The sequence below is a fragment of the Mandrillus leucophaeus genome, unplaced genomic scaffold (assembly GCF_000951045.1).
Source record: "Mandrillus leucophaeus isolate KB7577 unplaced genomic scaffold, Mleu.le_1.0 Scaffold205, whole genome shotgun sequence".
Lineage (NCBI taxonomy): Eukaryota > Metazoa > Chordata > Mammalia > Primates > Cercopithecidae > Mandrillus > Mandrillus leucophaeus.
The window spans coordinates 901474-912486 of record NW_012102088.1 but is presented as its reverse complement, the minus strand read 5'-3'; the positions used below and the strand labels follow the sequence as shown (position 1 = coordinate 912486).

The 11013-nt window shown below is 43.0% G+C and overlaps 1 protein-coding gene across 9 annotated transcripts; it reads right to left on the bottom strand.

The window, feature by feature from the left end:
• Positions 1–293: 293 nt before the first annotated feature.
• ZNF211 (zinc finger protein 211) lies at positions 294–10679 on the bottom strand. Of its 9 annotated transcripts, XM_011979691.1 has the most exons (6): positions 10415–10679; positions 9949–10068; positions 9793–9831; positions 9112–9238; positions 2996–3151; positions 294–2356 (listed from the first exon to the last, which is right to left on the bottom strand). In XM_011979691.1, the coding sequence occupies exons 4-6, from the start codon at positions 9143–9145 to the stop codon at positions 879–881; spliced, it is 1668 nt and encodes a 555-aa protein (XP_011835081.1). In that variant the 5' UTR covers positions 9146–9238; positions 9793–9831; positions 9949–10068; positions 10415–10679; the 3' UTR covers positions 294–878. The 9 variants fall into 9 exon arrangements, with proteins under 9 accessions (XP_011835081.1, XP_011835086.1, XP_011835085.1 ...); XM_011979696.1 differs by lacking the exon at positions 2996–3151 and having other exon boundaries at positions 9949–10138; XM_011979695.1 differs by lacking the exon at positions 2996–3151.
• Between the last annotated feature and the right edge of the window lie 334 nt (positions 10680–11013).

Here is an 11013-nt window from a genome sequence, read left to right as displayed (position 1 = left end):
GCAAGCTCCGTCTCCGAGGTTCACGCCATTCTCCTGCCTCAGCCTCCTGAGTAGCTGGGACTACAGGGGCCGCCACCACACCCAGCTAATTTTTTGTATGGGCAATAATTCAAATTCAGATTATGCCAAAACTGGAAACACAGTTGTATTTTTCCATTATACTGTTGTCTCTGAGGCATACAAATAATATGACACCTGTCTCTCCCTCCAAAGGTGTTTACTCTGTAAAGCTGGCAGGGCCCAACTCTGTTTTTGAACCACTTTAAAGAGTGAATCAAATGCCAAGATAAAGGTAGCTTAAATAATAATACCTTTATTATTGTAAAAAACAAAGCAATGTGAGGCAGGCAGTTCCAAAATTGGTGACTTAGAGGCTGGGAAAAATCCATGGAGGTGTCACATGAAACCAACATGTCTTGAAAGAAGAGTCCTTCTTGGCAAGCTGCCAACACCACTCATATTGGGTTCTCTGGCACAAAGCTGGGTCAAGTCCATGCCCTAACTTGTCAGAGAGGAAGACTCAGACTATTCATGATTTCTTCTAGCAAATGGGGAGAAACAGAGGTCTGCTTCCTTCAGCAGGTTCAGGAGGTAAATGATGCACATTATGTGGACCTCACAGGTGGTAGATGTGATACGGCTTCTGCCTCAGAAACTGTCAGTGACATAAATGGCAAGAGCCATATATGGCAGGTGAGAAAGTCTGACACTTTCTAAATGGCAGGTTAGAAAGTGTAACACGTACCTGGAACTTAAGGGGAATCTGCCCACTGTATATCCTTAGATGTTGGGGCTTCCAGTTCAGGGACTTGTCTCTCTTACCGGTGTACTCCTTCAGTATAATTACACCAAAAGGAACTTGCATATTCTCAGGACAGTTACGGCTTTTCTCCAATGTGAACTCGCTGGTGTTGAATGAGGACAGATTTGCAGCCAAAGGATTTCCCACACTCACTGCACTGATAAGGCCTTTTTCCAGTGTGAACTCTCCGGTGTTGAATGAGGCTAGAACTTTGGCTAAAGGATTTCCCACATTCACTGCACTCATAAGGCCTTTCTCCAGTGTGAACTCTCAGGTGTTTAATGAGGTTAGATTTACAGCTAAAGGATTTGCTACATTCACTGCACTCAACAGGCCTTTCTCCAGTGTGAACTCTCTGGTGGTTCTTAAGGTTGGAGCTATGGCTAAAGGATTTCCCACATTCCCCACACACATAAGGCCTTTCCCCTGTGTGGACTTTCCGATGTGAACTGAAGCTGGAGCTTTGCTTAAACGATTTCCCACATTTACTGCACTCATAGGGTCTTTCTCCAGTGTGAAGTCTCCGGTGGTGAATGAGGCTGGAGCTTCGGCTAAAGGATTTTCCACATTCATTGCACTCATGAGGTCTTTCTCCAGTGTGAACTCTCTGGTGGTAAATGAGGCTGAAGTTTTGGCTAAAAGATTTCCCACATTCACTGCATTCATAAGGTCTTTCTCCAGTGTGAACTCTGCGATGCTGCATGAGGTTGGACCTTTGGCTAAAAGATTTCCCACATTCGCTGCATTCATAAGGCCTTTCTCCAGTGTGAACTTTCCTATGGCTATTGAGGCTGTAGATCTGACTAAAGGATTTCCCACATTCAGGGCACACATAAGGCCTTTCTCCAGTATGAACTCTTTGATGTATAATGAAACTGGAGTAGTAGGTAAAGAATTTTCCACATTCGTTGCATTCATAAGGCCTTTCTTCACTGTGGACTTTCTGGTGCTGAATGAGGTTACATCTTCGCGTACATGCTTTCCCACATTTGCTGCACTCAAAAAGCCCTTCTCTAGTGAGGATTCTCTGGTCCTGAACAAGTGTGTCTGTGTGGCTAAAGGCTTTACTGTATCTTCCCCAGTTGCGATGACTTTTTCCACTGCAAAAGGCCACCACACACTTGTTACTGTTATTTGGCTTCTCCCCTGTTTGAGTGGCCTCTTGATGGAGAAACCTCATGTTGGCCAGGAAGTCTTTCCTGATCTCCCTACAGGTGAAGGGCTTCTCCGACACGTGGACTGTGCAGCTCTTTGTAAATGAGGTTGTGTCCACGTAACTTGTGAAAGGTGCCTCTTTAATGTGCTGCCTCTGGTGCTGTTGAAGATTTGCATTGATGTAGAATTGTTTTCCATATGTGTGTAGTTTCTGCCCACAGTTTGTTCCTTGGTGTTCAGCCGAGTGCAAAATATCTCTCAAGACCAGGCCACATATTTCACAGGAGTAGGCATTCTGGGAAGATGAACCTTCTTTGGAAGTCCTGAACTGTGGCACTCCTTCGACAGAAATTCTCTGTTCAGAAGGTGTTTCCTCATGCTCCACTCCATGCCAACAACCTAAAAGTAAAGAGGTCGTGGTGAAGTACATGTTACCTTTATTAGGAGGAGGCAATGCAATCTCAAATGCACATCAGTTATAGCAAAGAACCAGTATATGGGCCTGTCTTCAGGAAAAGTGAGTTGGGGGTCAGGTTCAGGAAGCACCTGTTGTGCATTACTGGTCCCTAAGGTTATGGAATAGGGAGGGTGGGCCCTCCCAGGTACAGTACACAAGGCTAAGGTATGGCCCAGGACTAAGAGGCATGTTCTACAATTAATTCCTGTGATAATAGCTTTTAGTGGGATCGTATCTGCTGGTGACAAGTGATGCCGTGAAGTGTATGTCCAGGCCCAGGAAAACCTCACTGGAACGGTAACTGGTGTTCAGGGACTAGTAAGGGAGATATGCACACTTCAGGACAAAATAATATTACAGAATGCTACAGAGGGAACAGTGTAAAGAACAGATGGAATAAGGAGTCCGGAGAGGTGAGGATTAGCATTAGCTAGAAGTCAAAATAAAAATGACAAGTAGGAGAAATAACAAGTTTGTAAACTGTTAAGAATGAAGAGGGAAAGGTCAAAGTGAAGTGTCTCGGGCAAAGGCATCAAGACAAGTCAAACAGGACAGGTTCCTGGTGCAATTTAAACACAGACCTGATGACATGCCTTTTCCCAAGTGCCATTCATGTAGGCCAGGCCCTCTCTGATGCCATCTTGCTGAGGCTGGAGTCATGAACATCCTGTGAAGAACAGAGGACACTTCCCCTAGTCCTAGTTGAGCAACTACATGAGACCAGGATGATGTAAGTCCTAAGGGAAAGACAGGACACGTGAGCAACTAACACTGGCCCAGAAGAACTGGGCACAAAAAGAACAAGGAAAGTTAAAGAAGTTAAGTTTGTATAAATTCAAGTTAGTGTTGTAACTTTAGGATGCTAAATGTAATTCCCATGGTGACTATTTAAAAAAAAGAGCTACATAAAGTATACAAAGAACTGGGCATGGTGGCTCACGCCTATAATCCCAGCACTTTGGGAGGCTGAGGTTGCTGGATCAACTGAGGTCAGGAGTTTGGGACCAGCATGGCCAACATGGTGAAACCCTGTCTCTACTAAAAATACAAAAATTAGCTGGGTGTGGTGGTGTGTGTTTGTAATCCCAGGAGGGATTACTCAGGAGGCTGAGGCAGGAGAATCGCTTGAACATGGGAGGCAGAGGTTGCAGTGAGCCAAGATTGCCCCACTGCACTCCAGCCTGGGCGACAGAGCGAGACTCCATTAAGAGAAAGAAAGAAAGAAAGAAAGAAAAAGTACACAAAGGAAATGACAAGGAATTAAAAAGTTTCAGTACAAAAAAAAAAAAAAAAAAAAAAAGTGAGCCGAACACAAAAAAAGCAGTAATGTAGGCAATTAGGATCAAAAAAGCTATAAGGCTATAAGACATGGGGAAAACAAAGAGCAAAATGATAGAAGTCAACCCGTCCTTATCAGTGATTACCTTGAACGTAAATGCCTTAACCTCTCCAAACTTTTAGCTTAAACTCTGCCAAAAGACAAAGATTGGCAGAATGGGTTAAAATGAAAACAACCCATGATCCAACTTTATGATGTCTACAAGAGATTCACTTTAGATCCAAAGATATAAATAAGGTGGAAGTGACAGGCTACAAAAAGATATTCCATGCAAACAGCAAGCAAAAAAGAGTAAGAATGGCTACACTAATATCATACAATAGAGACTTTAAATCAAAAAGGGTAACAAGATATATAAAAGGATATTATATACTAATAAAAAAGGTCAATAGAGCAAGAGGACATAACATTTATAAACACTTATGCACCTAATAATAGACCACCAAAACACATGAGGCAAAAATGGACAGAACTGAAGGGAGAAATGGATGGTTCTACAGTAATAGTTAAATACATCGATACCTGACTCTCAGCAGTGGACAGAAGAATCAGAGAGAAGTGAGAAAACAGAGGACCTAAACAACCAACTAGCTCTAACAAATATATAAAGAGTATTCTACCCAACAACAACAGAATACACATTCCCTTCATGTGTACCTAGAACATTCTCCAGGACAGACCATAAATTAAGCCTCATTTGATTTAGAAAGACACACATCATACAAAGTATCTTCTCCAACCACAGTGGGATGAGGTTGGGAACTCTTAATAGAAGGAAACTAAAAAATTTACAAATCTGTAGAAATTAATACAATACTGAACAACCAGTGGGGCCATGAAGAAATCAGAAGGGAAATAAATTGGAGATACAGTAAAAGCAGTACTAAAGGGGAAATTTATAGCTATAAACCTTAAAAAGATGAAAGATCTCAACTCAACAATCTATTTTTACAACTTAAGGGATTATAAAAAGAGGAACAAACTAAAACCAAAGCTGGCAGGAAAAAAATAATAAAGACTAAAGCCTAGATAAATAAAATACAGAAGAGAAAAACAATAGAAAAAAAAAATCAACAAAACCAAAAGGTGTTTCTTTGAAAAGGTTATCAAAATTGACAAACCTGGCCGGGTGCAGTGGCTCATGCCTGTAATTCCAGCACTTTGGGAGGCCGAGGCAGCGGGTGGATCACCTGAGGTCAGGAGTTCAAGACCAGCCTGGCCAACGTGGTGAAACCCTGTCTCTATTAAAAATACAAAAATTAGCCAGGTGTGGTGGCATGTTCCTGTAACCCCAGCTACTCGGGAGGTCAAGGCAGGAGAATTGCTTGAATCCAGGAAGTGGAGGTTGCAGTGAGCCAAGATCACACCACTGCACTCTAGCCTGGGTGTCAGAGCAAGACTCCATCTCAAAAAAAAAAAAAAAAAAGACAAACCTTAAAGAAAAGCCCTTGACTTGATGGCTTCACAGATGAATTCTACCAATCATTTAATTGGCCGGGCACGGTGGCTCACGCCTGTAATCCCAGCTCTCAGGGAGGCAGAGGCGTGAGGATAGCTTGGGCCCAGGAGTTCGAGACCTGCCTGGGTAATATAGCGAGATCCCGTTCTCCACAAAAAGGAAAAAAAAAAAAAAAAGACAATCATTTAATGAAGAACTAATACTTATCATTTTCAAATTCTCTCAAAAAACTGTAGTGTACACACTTCTAAACTCATTCTACATGGCCAGCATTACCCTGATTCCAATCCAAATGACACAAAGATTGTGTAAGAAAACACAACTACAGACCAATATCCTTGATTATTAATGCAAAAACCATCAACCAAATATTAGCAAACTGAATTCAACAGCATATTAAAAGGATTATGCACTACCACCAGATAGAATTTATTCCTGGAATGCAAGGATGGTTCAACAAACAAAAACTGATCAAAGTGATGGCTTGCACCTGTAATCCCAGCTACTTGGGAGGCTGAGGCAGGAGGATCACTTGAGGCCAGGAGCTTAAGACCAGCCTGTGTAACATAGCAAGACCCTATCTCTAAAACAATTAAAACAATCATCTCAGCTGATGCACTAAAAGCATTAGACAATATGCAACACTTCTTCATGAGGAAAACACTCAGTAAACCAGGAATAGGGGGAAATTAACTAAACATAATAAAATCCATATGCAAACAAACAAAAACAAAAATAAAACCCACAGCTAAAATTATACTCGACAATGAAAGACTGAAAGATTTTCCTCTAAGATTAACAACAAGATAAGGATGCCTACTTTTAGCACTTCTGTTCAATGTAGCAATTAGGCAAGAAAAAGAAAGAAAAGGGACCAAAATGGGAAAAGAGGAGTAAAATTATCCCTACTCACAGATAATATACATGGATTACCATAAAGATTCCACGAAAAAACTGTTACAACTAATAAGCAAATTCAGCAAATAGAAGAATACAAATACAACATGCAAAAATCAGTTACGCTTCTATACACCAATGATGAACAATTTGAAAAGTAAACAATTCCACTTATATCAAAAAGAATAAAACATTAAAGATTAACTTAACCAAACAAGTAAAAGCCTTGTACACTAGAAACTACAAAATATTGCTAAAATGAATTAAATAAAACATTAATAAAAGAAATATATCACATGCCTGTTCATGGACTAGAGGGCTCAATATTGTTAAGATGTCTATACCATACAAAGTAATCTATAGAAAGTGCGATACCTATCGGCCGGGCGCGGTGGTTCAAGCCTGTAATCCCAGCACTTTGGGAGGCCGAGACGGGCGGATCACGAGGTCAGGAGATCGAGACCATCCTGGCTAACACAGTGAAACCCCGTCTCTACTAAAAATACAAAAAAAAACTAGCCGGGCGAGGTGGCAGGCGCCTTAGTCCCAGCTACTTGGGAGGCGGGAGGCGGAGCTTGCAGTGAGCTGAGATCCGGCCACTGCACTCCAGCCTGGGCGACAGAGCAAGACTCCATCTCAAAAAAAAAAAAAAAAAAGTGCGATACCTATCAAAATCCAAATGACGTTATTTTGCAGAAATAAAAAAATCCATCCTAAAATTCATTTGAAATATTAAGAGACACAGAATAGCTAAAACAATTTTGAAAAGGATGAAAGTTGGAAGACTCACAGTTTGTAATTTCAAAACTTACTGCAAGGCTAGAGAAATTAAAACTGTGGTACTCCCATAAAGAAAGACATATAGATCAATGGACTAGAAGAGACCCCAGAAATAAACCCTCAAATATCTGGCCAAATGATTTTTGACCAGGAGAAAGAAGACAAATTTTCAACACATGATGCTAGGAAAACTGGGTATCTACATGTGAAAGAATGAAGTTGGTCCCTTACCTGACACCACATACAAAAATTAATTCAAAACAGATCAAAGAGCTGAATGTAAGCACTAAAACTGTAAAACTCTTAAAACAAGGAAAAAGCTTCATGACACTGGACTTGTTAATGATTCCTTGGATATGATATAAAAAGCATAGACAATAAAAGTAAAACAGTAAAACGGAATTCATCAAAATGAGAAACTTGTACATCAAAGGATCCTATCAACACACTAAAAATGTAACCCACAAAATAAGAGAAAACATTTGCAAATCACGTATCTGATAAGGGAATATCTAGAACACAGATAACTCTTAAAGCTCAGTAAAAAATTATATTTAACACTTCTAATTACAATTAATAAAACCCAATTTAAAAATAGGCAAAGGACTTGAATAAAAACATCATTTGAAGATATACAAATAGCCAATCAGCACATGAACAGATGCTCCATATCAGTAATCTGCAAATCACAACCACAATGAGATATCACCTCACACCAATTTGGATGACTTATCAAAAAAAATCAGAAAATAACAAGTGATGGTGAGGGTGTGAAGAAACTAGAACCTTTGCTGCTTGTGGGAATGTAAAACGGTGCAGCTACCATGAAAAACAATTCTGGTGGTTCCTTAAAAATTAAAAATAACTACCTTATGATCCAGAAATTCTGCTTTTGGGCCAATACCCAAAAGAATTGAAAGCAAGAACACAAATATGTATCTGAACACCCATGTTCACAGTAATATTATTCACAACAGCCAGAAGGTGACAACAACCTGTGTCCACTGATGAAGGAATGGATAAACTAATACATACAAAAGAATATTATTCAGCCTTAAAAAGAAGCAATTCTGATACACATTACAACATGGATGAACCTTGAAGATATTATGCTAAGTGAAGTAAGCCAGACAGAAAAGAACAAATATTGTGTGATCCCACTCATATGAGGTACTTACGGTAGACAAGTTCATACAGACCAAAAGCAAAATGGTGGTTGCCAGGGGATGGGAAGAGTTATTGCTTAATGAGTACAAAGTTTCAGTTTTATAAGATGAAAAAGTAGTACAGAAGGATGGTGGTGATAGTTGTACAACAATGTGAATGTACTAAATGCTGCTGAACTATATACTTGAAAATGATTAAAATAAGCCGGGCGCAGTGGCTCACGCCTGTAATCCCAGCACTTTGGGAGGCTGAGGCGGGTGGATCGCCTGAGGTCGGGAGTTCGAGACCAGCCTGACCAACATGGAGAAACCCCGTCTCTACTAAAAATACAAAATTAGCTGGGCCTGGTGGCACATGCCTATAATCCCAGCTACTAAGGAGGCTGAGGCAGGAGAATTGCTTGAACCTGGGAGGCGGAGGTTGCGGTGAGCCGAGATCGTGCCATTGCACTCCAGCCTGGGCAACAAGAGCGAAACTCCGCCTCATAAAAAAAAAGAAAAAAAGAAAAAAGAAAATGATTAAAATAGTAAAGTTTGTTATATATATTTTACAATTAAAAACAAACAAAGAAGAACACCTTGGAGGAGGTTTTTATAAGAACAGTCTGTGTAGTGTCTCTGTGGTGCAATTCGTTAGAGTGTTCTGCTGTTAATGGAAAGGTTGGTGGTTCAAGAACAGTTTGTGTAAATAGTGACAATGTCAGTGACTGCATTTCATGTCACAGTCAAGCACAAATAAAGGTCGGGTACATGAAGGGAGGGAAAACCGGATGCCATAGATCTAGAAAGTTACCAGACAGGGAGAAGGCAAGTCAGGTGGGATCTATTAGGCTTACTGTAAGATTTGGGTAAGGATTGATCCCAAATCCTTACCCAAGGTGCTTTTAGGCTGGGATGATAAGGGAAGTAGGCTTGCCCTCAGTCCACAACATCTACCCAGGGAACTGGGGAAGGAGGCAGTGCCTATGGTCCAGATATGAGGACAGAGCTGCTCCTGAGGAAAAGGAGAAACACAGAGCCTGGTACAGGGCACAAGGGTGAGTATGAGGGCCTTACCCAGGGAGGATGTAAGTGCAAAGTTCTCCAGCATCACATCGAAGTACAGGTGTTTCTGAGCCTCATCAAGGAGATCCCATTCCTCCCAGGAGAAGTACACGGCCACATCTTCAAAGGTCACACTTCCCTAGCATAATAGGGATTGATGAAACCATGAACAGTCTCACTTTGGAAGACTCAAAATCCATGTCCTCATACATTCTCCTCCCAAGCTCCCTAAGTCAGAAGAGACACCAGACCTTGGTGTCATTGATCCCTGCTGTCTCTTCACATTCCCATTAGTCACTGTTTTCATTCTGTTTTCTACTCTGTATCCTGTCAACACTTGGGTTAGAGAAATCTCCCTCCTCTTATCCCAAACTCCAACTTCCTCACAATAGATGCCAAACTTCACAGAAATGAAGGAAACCTGCAGTTCCCTGAACCAGTTCAGTCTCACCTCCAAGGAGTTCCAAAAGCTGGTACTATCATAAACTTTCACCCCTTTACATTGGCTGCTCCAAATGGAAACACTGGCCCGGACTCAGCACCCTGAGCTCAGGGATTCTCTAGGGTTCCCAAACCAACAGCTGAGAGAACGGTAGGTGAGTCCCATTACACCACAAATCTAAAGAAAATATCTGCGTGGGGAGGGAGGAGGGACATTCCAGACCAGTGAGGGGCTGAGATACCTCCACTTACCTGTGTAAGCTGGAAAAGTACTTCTGTAGCTATGGGAACCTGTGGAAAGACGCAGGCCTCAGAGGAATGTGATCATGGGAGTGCTCCATGGGCACAGACCTTCCCTGTACCCTTGCCTCGGCCGAGAGCCACGTAACTTTGGGTCGACCGTCTAACCTGTGCGCCTCAGTCCTTAGTGCTGCCTCTCACCAGTTGTGTGGCCTTGGAAAAATATTCAACCTCCCTCTGCCTCAACGTCCTCATCCATCTCTAAAGTCTTTTCTTCCACTGAACAGCCTGCAGAGGATTTTTCAAATCCTAACTCAGATGGTGTCTCTCGTTTAAGCTCTCTATGGCTCCCACGGCCCTAAGAATAAAGGTAGATCTCTCTCAAACTTTGTTCCCTGCAGTAACAATGTGGAGCCCAGGTTCCTGAATGCCCCCTTCTCGGTCGCCCATCCAAGCTCTGCAAGCGCCGGTCCTGTCCCTTGTCCCCCTGCCCACCACATCGGATGTCAGAAACAGGGGCCCCACCCACGAGCCTCAGTGTCCCCGACCCTGTGCTACAGAAACGTGAGCTGGTGCCCCTCACTTGGGACTTAAGAATCGCGGCCGGGGGAGGTCCGGAGATCGCAGTGCTCACCGGAGCCGGGTCCCTCAGTGCGGTCGCCATCCGAGTCTGTGGGCGGAGCTGGACCGGGAGCTGCGGGCGACCGGGGGGGGAACACGAGCACCGCTATCCCCAGGCAGGCCTCGCGGGCGGCTCTGCCCCCGACCCTCAGACCTGACTCTCGCGTCTTCACGGTCCGTCACTTCGATGCCGAAGAGGCACACCAAGGAGGCTGACGGATAGAACGGACCGGAGGGCAGCCAAAATGACCGCTGCGAACACGCCAGAAGTCCCGCCCCGAGGGGCACGCCCACACGGAAATGCCCCTGTCTTGGATTTTCATTGGATCAAAGTACTGCCGCTCGACGCAAAGCTTTCTGGGAAATGTAGTCTCCCCAAGGCTGCGGCAGACGGCGCCATGTGTGCAGACTGCTGGGAGCGCTAGGAAACTGAGTCTGCAGCCCTCCAGGGCGACTGAGGGGCTTCGGTGTTTGAGGTCTTAAGTAGGCTGACACTTGAACAACACAGGTTTCAGCTGTGCGGGTCCATTTACACGTAGGCTTTTTTTTTTTTTCTCCCAATAAACGTTACTTCGAGTGTGCTCCTTTAGCTCCCCCACCTCTTGCCCCAGA

Coding starts and splice junctions, on each gene's coding strand:
- ZNF211 (XM_011979688.1), bottom strand. CDS start 10,444: ATGGCGACCGCACTGAGGGACCCGGCTCCG. Junction 9,239..9,792: donor TACTTTTCCAGCTTACACAG/GTAAGTGGAGGT, acceptor CTATTATGCTAG/GGAAGTGTGACCTTTGAAGA. Junction 2,357..2,995: donor GGGAAAAGGCATGTCATCAG/GTCTGTGTTTAA, acceptor CTTTACTTTTAG/GTTGTTGGCATGGAGTGGAG.